The 19802-nt window shown below is 50.2% G+C and overlaps 1 protein-coding gene across 1 annotated transcript in view; it reads left to right on the top strand.

Moving 5' to 3' along the window:
- Positions 1 to 2674: 2674 nt before the first annotated feature.
- The window catches only part of ST8SIA2 (ST8 alpha-N-acetyl-neuraminide alpha-2,8-sialyltransferase 2), a 62739-nt gene continuing 45611 nt past the window's right edge, over positions 2675 to 19802 (top strand). Inside the window, exon 1 of the mRNA XM_004271671.3 lies at positions 2675 to 2849. Coding sequence (XP_004271719.1) covers positions 2752 to 2849 — 98 coding nt within the window. The 5' untranslated portion in view covers positions 2675 to 2751. The remainder of the gene's footprint in view (positions 2850 to 19802) is intronic.

Below are 19802 nucleotides of genomic sequence, written 5' to 3' on the forward strand. Positions count from 1 at the left end.
AGCTAATAGACTCTATTAATTTGAGCTAAAATGTTAATGGGTAGTAGTGACTTTTCATTTGCTGCCACTCCCATAAACTCCTATATTTTAACCCACACATTCAATGACTTAGCTTAAAGAAATGATTACTGTGGGACCTTCCAGTTTCTTGGACAAAAAAAGGCAGGAAAAAGTCACGCTTAAACAGAGGGGTCAGAAGGAGAGGAGGGGTCAGGATGGCCAAGCCAAGCGTGGGCCCACACGGCAGGTTACCCAGCATCAGCAGACGTGACACCTTTGATCCAATCATTCTTCCTCTTTCCAGATGCCAGGAACAAACTCAGTTTTTGGAGACAGCTGCAAGGGGCGGTGAATGTACACAGATCACTGTAAGAGTAGCTGGCCCACACAGACTCAAGCCCAAGTGCTTAGGGACAGCATTCCACAATCAACTATCACAAGGGTTCCCTATTATTCTCCGAGTAAAATCCCATCTCAATGGCTCTCAGTGCAAGGACAGCCTCCACGTTACAAAGCTCGTGCTACTTCCCAGCAGATGTACTTGAGGGATGTTGCTCTTTGGGTCTGGTTACAAGGATTTCTCTATAAGGGATGGAACTATTCACCAAGTTTCTACTCTTCCTGGCCACTTATAATGACTCCTCAAGTGAGTCCAAAGAAGGAAGCCTTTGAGGCTGGGATGATAACATGGGTCACCTAATAGGAAGTGGAAATAGACTCTATTGTAGCAGCGCTTATAGCAGCGACGTTTACCTGACCTGGGATAAATTTAGGATCATGGCAATCTCTCCACGATGTTCCGCATAGTAAGGGTGTAGTTGGTAGAGAAGCAGAGAGCTGGGGAGAGAGAGGCCAGCCAGTTCCTTCTTGCTTTTGTGGGTGATCTTATTAATCAATTATAAGCTATTCAAGAGGCCATAGCTGTATTGTAGCTCACAGCCCCTACCACAACTACAAATTTCCAGGTCTGTCTTCCTCGTGAACCATGAACCACTAGAGGGCAGGAAACATGTGCCTCTCTCTTCTTATGCTATCTCTAGCCCCTAGCACAGAGCCTGGCACAGAGTAGGTGCTCAATAAATACTGCCAAGTGACGGAGTGCATGGATGAGTGATTGAAATGTTAGGCAGCATAACAGCTGTATCCTGTTCTGTCCTCTCCCTATCCCACAATCCCAACCATTCATCTCAGAAAAACAAGGCAAAATGATAACAAATACAACTCCTACACACAAAGAGGCAGAAGAAGGCAAAGAGGCAGAGCACAGCCAGTGCTTTGGAGGGGAAATCAAAAAGGCCCTCTTACCAGCCCAGGGTTCTTCCGAAGAGGCTTAGACACTGCCAGCTCCTCTCCAAGCCCCTCTGGGACCTGGCTCTGTATGGGTGGCCCCGGGGGCCACAGCCAATCTGCTTCTCCCACTCATTCACCAGGGCTTTCCAGAGAGGACATTCCATATAGCTTCTCACTTTCATAACCAGCTTGTCATTTCTGGGAAGTTTCCTGATTTCAGGATTGTTACAATTAGTGCAAGAAAAAGAAAATTTGGGTAATTATCTAATTCCAGTAAAACTTAATGGGGCCCTTCCCACCCCAGGCTAATGGTTGGTGCAAAATGTAATTTAAGTTAAGCTGTCTAAGGTTGGGGAAGCATAAAATATTCAGCACGGGGGGCATTACCCCTTGTGGGAGCCATATTTTCTAGCAGACCTTTAGATCAAGATAAGACTCCGGGGCGGGGATTATTGATTTTGCCAGGAGAGGGCAAGAGCTGGTAAGATGAAGCCCAGCTCAGAATTAGCACCGCGAGGGCCCAGGCAGGGCGGGCACTGAGTCTGCCATTGTGGGTAGAGCAGTCACTCCAGCAGGAGCCAGGGTTCTAGGCAAGGCTGCAAGAGCTCAGTCAACTCAGCGGACTCTCTGGACCCGGTCTCCTTGGGTCTATCAATGGAGACCAAGATGACCGCCTGAAGGCGGTGGTTTCTCGGCGGTCGAGCACCTCGCCCACAAATTGCAATCTGCATCTCTGCCGAAGTTGGCCTGTCCTGGATATTTCTTCTCCCCTCCCCTTCCTCCACCACCTCTCCTAATTCGTCAACTGCTGAAACATCTGCCTGGCTGAAACGGCCTCCTCGTCGCGCGCGGGGGCTGTCCCCAGGTGTTAGTCTTTGTGTCGGGAAAACTTTGTGAGAAACCGAGGGCGCTGGACAAAGAGCGAGGGAGGGAGGGCGTTTGCCAGCCGGCGGGGTACGCCGGGCGGTGCGCGTTCTTCCCTGGGCTCAGCTCTGTACGCGGACGCACCCGGTGCCCCGAGCCCAGCCTCCTTAAGCGGGGAGTGGCAGGCTCCGGCCACATCCCAGCGCCCTCGGGAGCTGAAAGAAGCCAGGCGGGAGAAGCAAAGGCGGGAGTCTGGACACTGGAGTTGACTGGGGTGGGAGGAGGAGGGCAGCGGAGCTGAGCGAAGCTGTCAAACTGCGCGCGGAGCGCCGCGCGGGGCGGGGGAAGGGAGGGGAGGGGAGTAGAGAGGAGGGGCGGACGGGAGCTGAGAGGGAGCGAGCCGGCTCGCCGCGCCTGAGCAACCCTTGTCTGCCGCTGTCGCCGCCGCCGCCGCCGCCGCCGGCCCGGACTCGCCCGGAGCGCAGGGTGTCTGCCCCGCTGGGCGCCGCGCGCGGAGGCTCCCGCGCCTGCCGCTGCGCCCTCCAGCCCCAGCTCCTTGCGCCGGCCCGCGTGGGTCCCGGTGGGCGCGAACCCACCATGCAGCTGCAGTTCCGGAGCTGGATGCTGGCTGCGCTCACGCTGCTCGTGGTCTTCCTCATCTTCGCAGACATCTCGGAGATCGAAGAAGAAATCGGGTAAATAGCTGCGCCTGGGCCCGTGCCGAGCCCTGGCGGGATCTCTTACCACCCCGGTACTCCGTATCCTCCCTCACGCCCGCTTTGTGTGCGCCGCGCCCCCCTGTCGCTCCGCTGGAGAGCCGGGGGACGATTTTGGCCGGGGGTGGCTGTGCAGGGAGCCCGGGACTGTTTGGGGAGCGGAGGGTGGGGGCGCGGCTGCCACTGGGAGCCCCCGGGCAGGGAGCACTGCCAGCCTCCAGCTGGACCGCGTCGGGGAGCGGACTCGCCCACCCTGCCTCCTTTCCTCTGCATGTCCGCGCGCGTTGTCGCCGGGGTCGAGGGAGGGCGCCCGGGAGTGTCTGGGGCGGGCGGAGGGGCCGAGAGTGGAGGAGGCAGGAGTTTCTTTGTCTCCTGCTCGGCCGCTTTCTCGCCTGAGCAAAGTGGGCAGGGGGCGCGCGGGGATCTCTGTGCTGGGGGAGGGGATCCCCGGGCCGGGGCGGAGGGCGGGGTTCTTCACGGGCTCCCGGGAAGGCGAGTGTCCCCAGTACCTACAGACACGCACACGCGCCTCCCGCCGGCCCGGGAGCCCAGCACAGGGGTGTGGGCTGACACCGCTAGAGGCGGAGCGCGCGGGGGTTAGCTGAGATCCCTTCCCCACCCTCACCTGGCTTTGGGCGCTCAGCTAATCCCGCGGCTCCCCCTGTGCCCCCGGGTTCCTGTGCGCTCGCAGCGCCGCGATGGAGACCTTTCGGGAAAGTCTGTACCACCGCCCTCTCGTCTTCGGGGGCTGGGGAGGAGGATGCCTAGCACGCGGTCTAGCCCTCGCTTTTCTCCCGATCTCTCCGGGGGGAGCGGGGGGACCGCGAGCCCCTGCCCTGCCGCCGGACTTCCAAGAGTGCGCGCTTGCGGCGCGGGACGCACCTGCTGTGGGTCCTGGAGGCTGAGAGTCGCGCCCCGCCCCTGGGCCGGCCCCTCTCCGCTTCGCCGCTACAAAGAGCCACCAACCCGCTATAGGCAGGAGGGGGAGTGTGCAGCCAGGGTTCTGAGGGGCCCTTTGGAGAGCCTCCTGGCCCTGGGCAGAGAGAAAGTGAGGTCGCAGAGTGGGCAGAAAGTCCCTTCCTCCGTGGGGCTAGTCCCGCACCGCGTGCGCCCCTCCTTTGTCCCATCTGTTATTTCATTCACTATCAGCGCTAGTTGAGGGCTCGCTAAGCTGACAGATCCCTCAAAAGGGAAAGGCCAGTCCTGGTCCAGGATGCCAAGGCCCTAAGGACTCAAACCTGGGGCAGGCGTCACTACCTGCTCTTTCCTTTTCTCCTTGCCCCTTCCCATCTTGGCCACCGCAGAATTCCTTCTGTGAACTCCAGTGCTCTTCAAGTACCAAACGTTTCTCTGCCTCTCCCTCCTCCTCATTCTCGGTTTCCCCAAGAGCTCAGAAAACTTTCACAAATAGTGTTCAGTTAATACACGACATGCTCCCACGCGGAGATAGAGAAACGCTACGTTCTGTAGCTGTTCGCCTCAAAAACGTGGATCGGAAAGGAAATCAGGCAAGACAAGTCTTGAGGTGATGGAGGACGCGGTGGGGAGGATCTTCCTCTCGGCTCCCACACTCTTCTCCCAGATGTGGGCTCTGCCTGGCCCAGACCACTTGCTGACCTTGACATGTGAGGGAAGGACCAGCAGCTGCCCATTGTTCTGCTATGAAAACGTAAGAGCTGCACCCATTCAGGCATCCCTCGCTTGTCCATTCACTGAACTTTTACCAAATTTCTTCTATAGGCCAGTGACTTTTAAGTTTTCAAATGCAATCAACAAATCACTTTGCACATAATGCTACACTTCCCTGCCAAATGTGTTGTAACGCCCCTACTCCCCACGTTAGGTTGTTCTAACGGTATCCAGAAATAAGCTGCAAGGCCTGAGCTAAGAAGGGCATTTACATATATATTTAAATCCCAGGGCTCTTGTGCTATGGCTGTGTTTCATTGGGGGGGGGGGTCCTGCTTGGGCCCACACTGGGGAAAATTGTCTAACAATTTTGTGTCATCTGGTGTGACATTATCCCCCCTTCTGGTGCCCCTGTCCGCAGGCTGACCCCTGACTTGACCAGTCCTGACCCAGGCCCGAGACCCCTCTCCCGCAGCCCCTCCTCCAGTCCCACCCCCCAGTCTTCCCCACACACTGTTAACTCATCTGGGATTTGCCATAACTGGGGGAGGAAGGATATGAAACAGAGGACCTGAATCCCCGCAGCCCCCTATATCTGTTTTTCAAGCCAAGTTTCAAGCTCAGTCACTTATTTAATCCTTGGAAGCACCCCAACTTTGAGCAGCCAGCGGGGGCTCAGTGCCCTAGTACAGTGGCCAGTGAGGCGGCGCCAGGAGCAGGACTCATCTTCCTCACCCTATGCTTTGCCTTTCCGGGAGACCTGGGATCATCCTCGAGACCACGGTGCTATTGCACCAGCCCTGCCCACCCTTCCCCTACTTGATATTGACCTGTGCTAGGGAAGATTACAAGTTACCTGCCAGTACCACTCCCTGGGAGAAGACAATTCTGTGAAAGGATGGCTATTTCTGGAAGGCAGTGGTGGCACCCTGTGATCTTTTAGGAAGGAAAGAAGGAAGGAAGGAAGGAAAGAAGGAAAAATCTCTTCTTGAAGTAAATTTTCCAAGGATTAACACATGAGAAGTAAAAGAGGAAAGACAACTTCATGTGTATCATCTAGAGGAACAAAACTGAGATATATTTTTGCTAAACTCTTGATTCCTTTTGTTATAAAATAAGGCTTTTGCTGTGGTGATCTCAGAAGTTCTGTCCTGCCCAAGGAATCATATAACAGGTTATGAAGGGCAGGGGTTTTCTTCCAGGGCCTATTTCCCTAGAGACACGTCTCTTCCTAAGTGATGATTTTCAAAGTTCTGTTTCTAAATTGCTTGCTTGGGGAAATGTCTCCCTAGGGCTGAATGAGAAAAAAAAATGTAAAATGCTCTTCAAAGCATTCAAAGAGTGAATTCAAATTCTGAATCAGAGATTGGGTGGAACTTTGGTAAAACAGCCCCCATCAACTCATGCAGCACCCCAAATTTAGAGTCAGCTGGACCAAGTCGTAAGCTAAAACTCTTTTTCTGATTATCCCCTGGGCTTTAGTCTTGAGTGTAACCTTCAAGAGAGAGTTATGGGCATGGCTGTCTTGCCCACCGTGATACCTTCAGAACCTGACACACAGAAGGCATTCAGTAAACATCTACTGAATAAATATCTTTCTGGGGTCTGGCCCAGCAATGGGCATACACGACATCCTTAGGGAAGGCTGACACTCACAGAGCCTTAGGGTGAGAAAGGAGGGCAGGGCTCCCCCTAAGAAACCTCCTCTCTTTTTACAATTAGGATAAATTTGACCCTGAGAAGTAGCATCTCTTATCCAAGATCACACCCTGGCTGGTTAGGGACAGGGCAAGCCTGCACAGGTCTCCTCACTTATAACCCAATGCCCTAGTCCCCAAATGAGGTCTCTAATCGTAAAACAGTTACAGAACTCTTGTTAAAGAGGATGTAGCTAGTAATAACAGAAATCATGGCAATGGTGAAGGTGAAGATGATGGTGGTCATTAACATTCATTTATTTATTGAGTGCTTGCTATGAACCAAGAGCTATTCCAAGTGCTTTATAGACGCTAACACACGTCATCCTCCTGGCTACACAATGGTCACCTACTAGTGGCGCCAAAAGCTACTATTTGTTGAGCACAAATACTGCCAGACACCGTGCTTACTGCTTTAAAGCACTAGCTCACTCAGTCCTCACCAAACCTCTTGAAGCTAGGTAGGGTGGCTATCTTTAGTTCATCAGTGAGGAAACTGAGGCTCAGAGAGGTTGTATAACTTGCTTGTGATAAAGCAAATGACCCTAATTCTAAGAGAAGCCAAAGCCCCTGTCTTGACTGCTGTGCTAGACTGCCCTGTCCTACGAATTCTTTGCCCCATGCAGTAACATTACATAATAGGTCTCAGAACGAGCCTTCCTAACTCATCCCCCCGCATCCTTTCAAAGGCCCAGTTTTCCTAAGAGCCTGGTCTGACTTAGTAGTTACCTGCTCCCCTGCCCTCAGCGGTTTAGAAGGAGGGAAGTTGAGTAATGAGGATTGGAGAAGGACTCGGGGCTCGTCTCCCCAAAGTGCCCCTCTGGTCCAGTCAAAGTTCAGTGTGATGCTATACCCTGGTTTGCCAGACAAGCTCACTGGCCATGGGCCTGAGCATCCCAGACTTATAGGTGGGGCCTTGGGCTAACGCTTCTGAAGGAGAGAAAACTCCCATTCCATTGCAGCCCTGATTCTGATGTCAGTAGAATGCGCCTTCCTTACTTCTACACACCACAAGATTGGGCATCCAGGAACCTGGACTAGGTGATAGTTAAAGATGCTTAACAACTGGTCCCTCTCGGGCACTGACCTGTGAGAATGGACATCTGACTGGTCAGAACTGATGCCGTCCAGTACACCATGGTCAGGGTCCTGGTGCCCCCCAGACATCAGACACTGTCTGGGAAGGTAATAGACAAGGAAGGACTAGCTCTGACCCTCAGATCCGTGGGCTGGTAACTACTGCCATCAGCTGAGAATGAGGTGAGGTGCACCTTTTAGTGGATGAGTCCAGGTGGATGAGAAAGGAAATGACCTTGGGCAGTTGCAGTCCAGGCACATATTTGCACAAGGCCGTGCAACATTTTTTTAAAGCCCACTCTTCGCCCCAGTCCTCATGTACTTCACTCAAGTATAAACATGATTGGAGGATAAAATAGGACAGAAAGAAAGTCTGGTGTTTAACTGACTTGCTCCAAGCCCTTGTTGCCAACTGTTCCTAGCATCAAATTTAAATTGCAAATAGATATCCATCTTAGAAACCAATTCACCACTCAGGGCCTCTTTCCCCTTGTAAAGCGGGGTTGCTGGATTTGAAAATTGCTTAGGTTTTACAAATTGGGGATGTTGTAGATCGCAAATGATGAATACTTCTCAGAGATAGTGGAATTCTATAAAGGCTCCCATTGCTTTTAGCATGGTGTACAAGGTAATACCTAATCTGGCCCCAGCCTCTCTCTTCAGCCTTCCTGACCTCCAGACATTCTGTATTGCTCACAGTTCCCTGGAATGTACCATGACTTCATGCCTCTGTGCCTTTGCACATGTTCTTACTGCTTTCTAGAACAACCTCCTTGCACACACTATTCTTAACCCCACACCCCACCCATCCTTACTTCCCCTCCCTCCTCCTTTAAGGCGAAGGCTAGTATCATCTCCTTTGCAAAGAATTCCAGGACCCCAGACCTTCCTTGGACAGTCTGGGGTAGCTGCCTCTCCTGTGTGTACACTTAGCATCCCATAGTGACAGTATCCTATGGAGATGGACTCAACAATTTTGTTTTATTTTTTCCCTTATCCCCAGCCCCTGGTGATAAGTATATGGTTTAGTAAATAGAGCCCATAAAGTATTTTTAGGATGAACAAACTTGGGCCTAGCACATGGCAAAAGTAAGCATTCAGCCTTTCTGACCCCAAAGGTCTACACAATTCTAATAACAATTAAACACCCTCCACTTGCTCAGAAAGCACCTTTCTAATTTGTAAAAGAGGAGGGCCTAGTGATAACTTTCCCACTGTCAGTTCAGATAAAAAGCAAAGAGGTAGAGCCCCACCTCCAAGCCTCTGTCCAGCTCATTTTCTCCAGAGAGCCCTTTCTAGCCCTGCCACTGCCAACAGTGCCAGCGCCTCCCCCGTCCTCCTTCTGCCTGGAGAGGAAGTGCCTGCTCTGTCCATCTTTATCACCTTAACGGCTTCCACACTGGCGTTAGGAGCAGACTTAAGTTGGGGCCAACTGTTTCCTTCCTAGGGCTGGTCCCCAGAAAGGATGCTGAACAGAAAGGCTGTGTTGTGTGTTTGAAACATTGAGGGAGTAAGAAGTAAGAGGTCAGGTTGATGTGTGTCATCTCAAAGATTTTCTCTATTAAGCGCTTTTAAGTGGTGTTATGATTTTCAAACACTGGTCAAACCAGGGAATCGTGACGGATTAACCAAGACTCATAGCAGCTGCAAGGACCCTCAGTGGGTTTCAGGAGCCTCGCACCTCTCAGCTGCCTCAAGCAAAAACAAATTCAAGCGGCAGGTGGAAAGATACAGTGAAAGGAGTAAGGCAGAGGCAGGAACATGAATGCCACCAGGGGGGTGGTCAGGTGGCCGCCTCCTGCCAGGGAACAGGGACAGGTCCACCTCTCCAGGAGAAGCCCCAAGGTGAGACGCTTGGGTGTCATCTGCGCACAGGGAAACCGTCCCCTGTGAATGAGTGCCTGCTGGTCTGGCGCTTGTCCTTAAGTGTTGGGATTAGTCACTCTCCTGGGGGGCAGCTGGGCTGGATTTAAATTCTCCCCAGTCTCCTGCAGTTGGTCACTTGGCTAGGAAGCCGCCCAGTGTCCTGACAGGACCTGTTTGTCACAGCATTTTCTTAGCTTCAGCTGTCACAGACTTCGCAGTGGCAAAGGGAACTGCTCAAGGGGTGTCTGTGTTACACACGGCAGGGAGCAGCTCCTCCGGACACTTCTAGCACTTGGAATCCTGATTCGCTGCTCTTGGAAACCCAGCGTCCTGCCTTGCTGTGTGGGTGTGTGTTTGAGTTCTGAAATTGCTCTGTGAGAAGGAAGCTCCTGGCTCTGTCACAGAGTTTCCTCAGCACTTTGCTCTTATTGTTGGAGAAACACGGAGACGCTCAGCTCTGCTTCCTGGTCCCCTTTTAAGGCTCCGGGCTACAATTTCTCCTCCTTCTCTTAGTTGATGGCTGGAGGTTGAAATGACCCTGAGATCAGCATTTCCCAGTGCTGATGGGTGGTGATCCAGAAGGAAAAAAGAAAAGAAAAAATAAAAATAAAAAACACAGTGTAGCCATGACAATCATGTTAGTTTCAAGTATGCCAACTGTCATTTCCCAAGAACTATCCTTTGAGATGCTGTTCTTTTTTTTTTCTTTTGGGTATTGATGTCCTTTCTTTCCTGAAAGAGGGTGATGGTAGATAGTAGTTGTGATCTTTTTTCCTAAACGGAGTCCCCAACCCCAATTCTTTGGAAATGTTACCGATCACTGAAATCTGTAGTCTGGGGTCTCAGTTTACCTTGAAGAGTAAACAGAGGGCATCGCTTCTAGAAACAGGGGCTCCTTCCTCATACATCTTTCCTCCGTGGAGGTTTGGGGCGGGTCTGCTGTGTGCCATATTATAGCCTAGGCACTTTAGCTCTGTTCGCACCTGTAATCTTCCCCACAATCCTATGAGGTCCATATTGTTATTATCTCCATTTTATAATGAGGAACCCGAGGCACAGAACAGTTAAGTAACTTGGCCAAGGTCACATAGCTGGTCAGTTGCAGAGCTGGGATGGGAACCCAGGTTCCAGGGAATCAGTAGAACTCTCCCAAACGGACGCACAAAATGACATCCGGTGGGGAAAATATGCATGCTCGTGTTTCCAAAGGGTGAAGCTTGGAAAGAGAGAGGTCTGTGGGAGAGAGAAACCCGGAAAGCAGCAACGCTGGAAGAGAGCTTAGGAGACAGGAAACTAGAGGTGAGGCCGTAATGGAATATGGCAGCCCAGAAGATCAATGCGATTTAGGGTCTCCAGACCCGCAGCATCTTGTCTTGGAATGGTGCCCCCCACTCCACCTTCCCCCTTTCCCTCCCGTCCAGCCCCCTTTTCGTCCCCACCAGGTCTCATCAGAGTGGTTCTGGAGCACATTTGTTTGACCAACTCATTAGAGTAGACACACACACGTACGCACACACTGATGGGAGAGAAAAACAGCACAGACGATTAAGGCCTGGAGGAATTTTCTTCTGGGGAAAGAGAGAAGGGCTAGTGCAGTCCGCTTCCCGGAACCTGGCAAGGAGGGAAGAAAGTAGGCTGGGAGGGGACAGGCTTCTGCAGGGAGATTGTACAGGCCCAGGGAGCCCGTTTCCTGGGAGCTGACATTGTGTCGAGAGCTGCACGGGGCAATCTCTTAAGCCTCACAGCCGCCACATTTGCTCATCTGCAGATGAGGAAGTAGGGGCCCAAAGGGGTGCCAAGACTTGCTAAGGACACACAGCCAGTAACAAGGAAATTAGGTGCTAGCCAAGATTGCCCGACTCCATCCCCTACGCTGTTCATAGTGACTCTGTGTCCCCGAATCACCAGGCCGCCTGCCCCTGTCCCCCCTGCCTCCCGTCTCCTGCCTTGGGCCATTTTCTGTACCACAAAGACAGTTTGCAAAGGGAAGCTGGCAACATTAGGACTTCAGAAAGGACTCGTGGCATGTCAGGTGAGCCTCCCAAGCACTATGGCGACCGCGCCCTTGGGTGCAACGTCTCAGCAAGACTGAGGAGGGGAGGGGCACACACACCCTTGAGCTCTGTCCTTGCTGCTAGGCTTCCCATCTCCAGTTTCAAGAACAAGAATATTGGCCATGCTCGGAGGAGCGCTACACAGGATTAATTCACACCTTCTTGCTTAGTAAAAGCCAGCGTGGCTTAAATAATGCAGCGGGGAAGCTAAGATACCCGGAGAAAATGAGCTGGTAAATTGATCAGGCGACTTTCGTTTGCTCCTCTCCTGTAAGCAGCAAAGCCCCTCCTACTGCACCTCTGAGGTTCCTAAGTTTGGGATTTAGCTCTAAGCGGACTCTGCCTGATGTCCAAACTATACCCCAGTCCATAGGTTTAGTTCCCAGGAGAGGCAAAGAGAAGGGCAAGAGAGAAACCCACAGTGGTGTACAGGTCCTGGCCCAGGCAGAGAGCCTCTTAGACTGCAGCACGAGAGCAGCAGCTCCTCGACAAATAGCTCCAGAAGACCGGGACCATCCAGCATTGGGGGTGGAGCCAGCTAAGGCTCCGCAGCCCCTTCCCCAGAGGGTACCGCCACCAAAGCTCTACCCTCCAGCGTCATTAGGATGACTCCCTTAGGGCTTCTTTGTAAATCTCTCCCAGCTGCCAGCCTGGGGCCTTCCTTTTCTCCGGTCAGTAAGGACTGTCAAGCCTTCCCTATGAGCCAGACTCACTGCTCATGCCTCTGGACACTAGGCCACACCTTTGGAGCCCCTGGGAGCTGCTATGGAAAGACTGAGGCTCTAATCGCTGATGAAACACTTATTACCTGCATGACCTCAGGCAGGTGGCTTCACCTCTCTGAGCCCCAGTTTCCTAATCTGTATAATGGAGTTACTAGTATCCAACTCACAGTGTTCTGAGGAATAAATTATAAATCGTGGGAATGTAAAATGGTGCAGCTGCTGTGAAAAACAACAGGGTGGTTCCTCAAAAAATTAAAAATAGAATTACCATCTGACCCAGCAATTCCTCTCCTGGGTATATACCCCAAAGAATCAAAAGCAGGGATTTGAACAGATATTTTTATACCCGTGTTTATAACAGTATTATTTGCAATAGCCAAAAAATGTCCATCAACGGATGAATGGATAAGCAAAATGTGGTATGCATATACAATGGAATGTTACTCAGCCTTAAAAGGGAAAGAAATTCTGACACATGCTACAACATGGATAAGCCTTGGGGACATTATACTAAGTGAAATACACCAGACACAGAGAACAGATATTTTATGAGTCCACTTATATGAGACGACTTGAATAGTCAAATTCATGGAGACAGGAAGTAGAGGGGTAGTTGCCAGGAGCTGCGGGAGGGGAGTTGCTGTTCAGTTGGCACACAGAGCTTCAGTTTTGTCTGCAGGATGAGAACTCTGGAGGTTGGTTGCACAGCAATGTGAATGTACATGACACTACTGAACCGTACAGCTGAAAATGGTGAAAATGGTACATTTTATGTTAGGTGTATTTTACCACAACTAAACACACACATGCACACACAGACACACACACACAAATGAAAGCAGCCAGAAGAGTGCCTGGCAGGTGCTCAAGACACATTGATTTATTTGAAGAGCATAGTTGTGGTATTAACAAAGCAACGTCAATGTGAGTACTATTTAATTCAAAAAGTGATATAGTACAAAAATCATGGTTGGGAGGCAGTAGAGGGAGAAAAAGAGAAAGGGACGTAGACTGGAATTAGAGATACACAAACCATTTCTTTGTTGTGAGCATATCTGGATACACTTGCTGGAGGGGGCCCAAATTCCCAACACCTGGGATTTAGGACCTTGGAAAGTGCAAACATATACTTTTCATGGACTCTCTGTAACTACTGGTTGGCCTGCCTTCCTGTCTAACTTCAGTGGAGGGGCCCATAAGGTCTCCGTCAAAGTCTAAACTGCATGGACGTCAGGGAGTGGTGGGAGAGGGAAGCAGGGGAGAGAGAGGTGGGAGGCCAAGGGTGCAGATAGCCCAGACCACCCCTCCCTCCCAGATCTGGGCTCCTAGCTGCGCTTTTCTTACCATCTGCATCAGAGTAGCCATGGTTAGTGTTTTTGGCTCAAGGGAACAGAGAAGGGAGTTCCTGCTGGTCTGGAACCTGCTGAGATACAGCTGACTCTCCCCATTTAGGCTCATGCCAGGCAACTCCCAGAAGACAACTGGAGTGAGCAAGTGCTGTGGTTTCCAGGGTCAGGCAGTCCCAAAACTGGGGACTGTTACAAACAGTGCCGGCCCCACCCCAGAGTTTCTGATTCAGCAGGTCTGGGGTGAAGCCTGAAAACTGGCATCACTAACAAGTTCCAGGTGATGCTGATATCTCTAGCCCTTTCGAGGACCACACTTGGAGAACCACTGGGCCTTGTCAATCAAAGTGCGGTTCTCGGACCAGCCACATGGGCTTCACCTGGAGTTTTGGTAGAAATGCAAAATCTCGGGCCTCACCCCAGACCCACACCTGATGAAATCTGCATCAGAACAAGACCCCAGGTAATTTGCTTACACACTCCCTGCACTGGTGGGAAGAATTGGTTTCATGGCCTTCTGCAGAGCCCCAGCCCAAGGCAAAGACCTTGGCCCATCAAACCAGGGGAAACTTGTCTGAGGATCCCTGTTGCCCATCAGAGGTGGCCTTGACTCTCAAAAGGATGTCAGAAAAATCAGTAATGGTTGTTATTACAGCTGGATGCCTGTGTGCACACTAGGGGTTTTCATACATTATTTCATTATAAAACCCTGGAAAAACCCATTTTATGGATGAGTAAACTGAGACTCAGGTAAAGTAGCTGCTTGATAAACACAGAAAAAAGAACTGAATTTTATGAAGGTCTACCTGGCCATTTCCGGGGTGCCGGGGTTTAGGCCTGTGGATTAACCTTCTTCTCTCCCTTTCACCCTCCCACAAATGAGGCCTGAGGCATGAAGTAAGGCAAGGAGAAATCTTTTTTTTTTTTTAATACAGTTTATTTTCCATCTCATCCATGAGGCTTTTTTTTTTAAATCTTGATTTCAGAGTTAACCCTTTCTTTGCAACTTTCTTGGCCAAGAAGGTCTTAAAACTTGGTTTTTGTTTTTTGGGTTTATTTTAGCCATGCCGTGCAGCATATGGGATATTAGTTCTCCCACCAGAGACTGAACCCATGCCCCCTGCATTGGGAGCACAGAGTCTTAACCACTGGACCACCAGGGGAGTCCCAAGGCAAGGAGAAATCTTAACCAAGGGTTGAATTGATTTATTAAATGAGCTTAAGGAGGCCGCAATGTCTGTACCAGAATAACTTTGACCCAGGGCTGGAGCATGTGATAGAAATTTCCAGAGAAGCTGGTCAGCCAAGTACTCCTTGACTGTGTCATTAAGTCCCCTCGTGAGCTTGGCTTGGAAGTGATCATTCGCACAGCCAATGGCCCCACTTCACAGCTGGCACACGTGGTTACAGTTCCCTAGAGTTCTTGGGGTTCCTGAGTGGTTTTGGTGGCCTGCCCAGCCAGCAATCTCATTCCAAACTCCATTCTCAGTTATAAAAAGCAGAGGAATTGATGGGGGAGGCCTCTAGGGGCTATCGAAGGCAAGTAGAGGGGAGCCTTTAAAAACCAATCTGCTACTTCAGATAAAGACAGCCTCTGGGCAGGCTGGAAGCCAAGAATTTAATTGTATTTATTTTTGCCATTAATTTCTATTTAGGGCAAGGGATATTGGTATTCTATTTATGGTAATGATATAAAGGTTCCTTTGATGATTAATTCATTTAAGTTTTTAAGTGAGTCGATTTAAAGAAAACTATTAAGTCAATAAAGTGGGATTAGCAAAACACGTAAAGGTAGACCCCAAAAATGACTGAAGTCGATGCTGTGATGATGTGGTTGCTTTACTTCTCTCTGTGACCATTATCTGCCCCCTTGGCAGCAAAGCCGCCACAAGTCCTTGTAAAACTTCTATAGAGAGTAAGTGAGTTAATCTTCCAAAAAAGTACCTAGTTACAGATACGATTTCTCATTGTATCTGGGAAATTGCCCAGTGCTCAAAAAAAGAATTCTCCGATGAAACAACCTTGTGGATGACTCAAAAGGCAAGGATGATTGAGCCCTGCCACCAACTCCCAGAAACACCACTAGGTGAGACTCCCGTCTTAGAGTCTCCCGGCGCCCTCTATATTTTCCTCCTCACGGTTCATATTTCTTGCATGGTGCCTTTTCTGCCTGGTAGATTGTAGCTTTAGGAGGGCTAGAACCATTTCACATCTGTGCTGCATTGTACTTTCAGCCCCTTGCACAGTGCCTGGCAGAGAGTAAGTGCTGGTTTGGAGAATAAAGGAAGGAAAGGAAGGAGGGCAGGAAGGAGGGAGTTAGTTCCAGAGAGAAGCTCAGAACAGCTCCTGCCACCTACATTCTGCAATCATTTATATATTCCTTTCCATGGCCAAAGGAGAGAAAATATGATGGTTTATATCAGCTCCCACATGATTGTCTGATTTGAAATCCATTGAGTTCCGTCTTGGTTATAGATGAAACGCACTTTTCCTTTTCCCTGATTCCTTGGAGAAAAGACCAGCCCACTGTTAAAGGTTTCTTAACAGGGTAATTCATGGTGCTATATACAAGCTCCATGGCCTGGTACACAGAAGCCAGAGGACCGGAGGGATGTGGATGTGGCCAGAATTGGGAATCAGGTGCACTGGCTCCTGGCAGGCTGAGATCGTGCTGATAAAAAAGGGATTAATAAGGGTCTGCAACCTCCTCCATCCTGTAGTATCAAGGAGGGTTTTTAAATCGATGCCGGTCTGGCTGGCTTAATGGTACCTAATCTTACCTTTTGAAGCTGGAATATTTGAGAGTTGAGATCAATTGAGATAAAATAAAGCAAACTGTGTTGACTTTTGGGTTTGGGGTCTTCATCAGATTCCCATTGTGTAGTGTTGTTTTTATTTTCTGTCTTGGAAATAGGTGGAGATTAGCCACTGGAGAGGGTTGTTCTGCCTGGACCAGGTGATGGTATATTTACTTCTGTTCTTCTTTTTTTCATCTTCCACAAAATGATTCTCCATGAGGGAAAGATCCGTTTCTAGCCTGTTCATCTCCATATACCCAGGGCAAGTCGCCCAGTAAATGCTCAATGACTATATCTCAAGTACAGCACTTTAGTGTAACCAGCACACTCTCTGCCAGGGGCCAAGTCTGCTGGAAAAGTCAGTCTGTTCCCAATTAGGTGCAGACACAGCCGCCTTACAAGGCATCCCAGTGCCCCTGGAGAAAAGCCGCAGGAAGGCTCCCTGGTACCTGGTTTCCGTGACTGTTACCACGAGTCTGGTGTGGTCATCACAAAGCTGTGTGAGTAAAATGCATCTGATTCGTCACACACAAGGGCTCACAAGCCCTGTGTGAGATGCTGGTGACAGGCAAAGATGAACCCAGCAGAGAAAAAGTGCTTGAGGAGTTTGTGGTCTGATGGAGGAGAAACTCTTGAAAGTTTAGGCATTTCTCTGGCCAGAGGATCCATACATTTTTAAATATTTATTTATTTATTTTTGGCTGTGTTGGGTCTTCATTGCTGCACGTGGGTTTTCTCTAGTTGTGGCGAGAGGGGGCCGCTCTTGGCTGCAGTGAGTGGGCTGCTCATTGCGGTGGCTTCTCATTGCGGAGCACAGGCTCTAGGCAGCACAGGCTTCAGGAGTGGCTCGCGGGCTCTGGAGCACAGGCTCAGCAGTTATGGCGCACGGGCCCAGCCACTCCACGGCATGTGGGATCCTCCCAGACCAGGGATCGAACCCTTGTCCCCTGCATTGGCAGGCAGACTCCCAACCACTGAGCCACCAGGGAAGGACCCCATACATTTTAAAGGATTCTCAAAGGATACCACAAAGCTGAAGAGGAGCTGCTATGAACAGTTGAGACCCTTGAAGTGTTGTGAACAGGAATGTGCATCACACATCGTCCTGTGTGAGGATGAGAAACATGTCTGGGGTGAGTGAGAGCTGGGAGATCTGCCACCTCAAGGGCAGGCCCTAAGCTCTCAGGGCCTCAATTTCCCCATCTGTAAATGAGGTTCAACAACCCCACAGGTCTTCTCTAGCTGCAAGGCATCACCACTGGATACCTTCCCTGTTGAGTGAGTCCAGACTCACTGGAAATAGCTAATCCTTTTTCTATGCCTCTAAATTCCTTGCCCTGAAATCTTAGAGTAGGGCAATAAGTAGGGGCTGAGCTATTTTCACCTACCACCTGCTCTACATTTAAAAGGGGAAAAAGCCACTCTAAGGGAGGTGGAAGGCAAACTTACATGCTGAGGGTCTGCCACATGCCAGGCATCACACTGGATGCTTTCACATCTCAACGAAGCCTCTTGATGAACTGGCAAGACAGGCTCAGCAGCATCTTTATTCCCCGCCTCTCAGTACCACTTGGAGAATCATTCTATTACAGCAGGATGGGTGTTCCTGATAAATTATGCTCAATGTACCACATTTTAGAAAAGCATGTGAGTGTATGTAATAAAATATAGAAAAGCTGGCATCAGTCATAGCTCAACTGGAGGATTTCGGAAGCCTTCTTCCTTCAGTTATCAGGAAGATTCATTATCACCAGCAAGCATCTCAACCTAGTAAGCGTCCCTGTCCTCAGTGGTGAGCCCTGCCATGTCACAGAAGCAAAAACTGACAATATTGTGCTCCTAGTGATGATGATTCAGATCTGTAGGAGCTCCAAAGAGGGAGTCCCCACAAAGGGCGGTGGCAAGAGAAACATTTTCTAGACGAGGTGGGATCAGGGTGGGAACTTGAAGGAATGGTCCAAGACTTAGCTGGAAGAAGAATGAAATTGATGATCCAGATGGGGAGAATGGCCTGAGACAAAGAAGGTTCAAGTGCACATCAAAGAGCTGTTCCTACCTTTGGGGCTTGGCTGGAGCGGGGGGCTTCGGGACGACCTGAGGGTGGAGGAAAATACGATGGGACAGGGGGTGCAGAGCCAGGCTGTCAGGAGCTGAGGAACTCACACTTGATTCTTTGGGGGGTTGCTTTGGTCTAATCTGGGGTCCAAAGACCTCTAAAGAGTCTGTGATGGGTTTTAGGAGATCCATGAACCTCTTGAAATCTTAGGCATTTCTCTGGGCAGAGGTTCCATACATTTTAAAAGATTCTCAAAGGATTCCACAAAGCTGAAGAGGAGCTGCTATGAACAATTGAGACCCTTGAAATGTTTTGAACAGGAATGTGTAGACTGTATGTTGCTGGAAGGGGCAGAAGCTAGGGAGACCACCCAGGTCATCTACAGGAGCAGCATGGAGGGTCTGGGCTGGGGGGTAGGGGCTACAAATGGAAAGGAAGAGAGAGCTAGGGAGTCTTGGTTACAGAGGAGAAATGACAGTACTCTGGGATGGTCAGTGATGGCCGAGCCCACTGTGGGTATTGGAATCCAGAGGGAAAGCTGTGCCTTAAGGTCCAACGGTGAGTTTGACTTTAAACACGATGATTTTAACAGGATAGAGTTCATCTACGTAGGAATGAAGACACTTAAAAATCATTGAATCACCAATTATTGGAGTGTAGGTACAAAAGAGGCCAGCCAGCCCATTCCCCTGTATTTTCCAGGTACAGCAATGACACCCCAAGGTGGGAAAAAGCTTGTCCATGGTCATCTGGATGGTGGGCAACTGTAACCAATATGTAAGTGAATAATATTTAGGAGAGAGGTCAGAGCTGAGATGGAGATCAGAAGACATTTGGAGGGAGACGGTTGAAGCCATGAGTGTAGCCATCTTTAACGTAGCAGAGACCCCAGGATTAAGCTTCGGTCTTTGCCCTCATTTAGAGAGTTGGAAGGAGGAACCAAGGGAGCAAAGGGCATGGAGAAGGACAAAGAAGTGAGGGGAGAACCGAGAGACCAAAGCTGTGAACAAGGTGGGGGCAAGCGCCCCCGGCGGAAGGGCGCATGGGATGAGGATGCTCCAGGGCCACTGGCTGGGGCATCAGCGGGCTCTGGGTGACAGTTGAGAGACCTCTTTCCTTGGCGTGGTGAGGTGATGCGAGATTTCAGAGAGGTCCCTGATAAAAGGGGGCCATGATTACAGTCTGGCCTTGCTAGAGGTTTGAGAGGCAAAGAGAAGCAGGTCTAGAGCAGGACCAGGCAGAAGGAGTATATTTTTAAAATTAAAAAAATGTATTTGTAAAAATAAGGTAAAGAAGCAATGAGGGGAGAGAAGGAAAGAGGGAGAGGTTATATGAGAAAGTCGCAATCTTGAGGAGAAAATGGGACCAATAAACAGAGGTGGGGATGAAGATTCAGAGACCATCTTCTGGGGCGAGGAGGGCCCAGAAACAACATGAATTTTACATGAGGGAAGATTGGGATCCGTTCACCCATCAGGCTCCTCTTGCTTTGGGACCATGGCTTGTGCAGACCCCTCTGCCTGATGCTCTTCCCACAGCCCTTTCGAGGCTGCCCTTCTCATATTCTGGGGTTCTGACAAAATGCAACCCCCCAAACAGCTCTTCCCTGCCTGCTCCCAAGTATACCCTCAGTCTCTAATCAGTGCTTCTCCTCGTTTCTTCTTAGCATCACCCAGTGTATGGA

The sequence above is a fragment of the Orcinus orca genome, chromosome 2 (genome assembly GCF_937001465.1).
Source record: "Orcinus orca chromosome 2, mOrcOrc1.1, whole genome shotgun sequence".
NCBI classification, from domain to species: Eukaryota; Metazoa; Chordata; class Mammalia; order Artiodactyla; family Delphinidae; genus Orcinus; species Orcinus orca.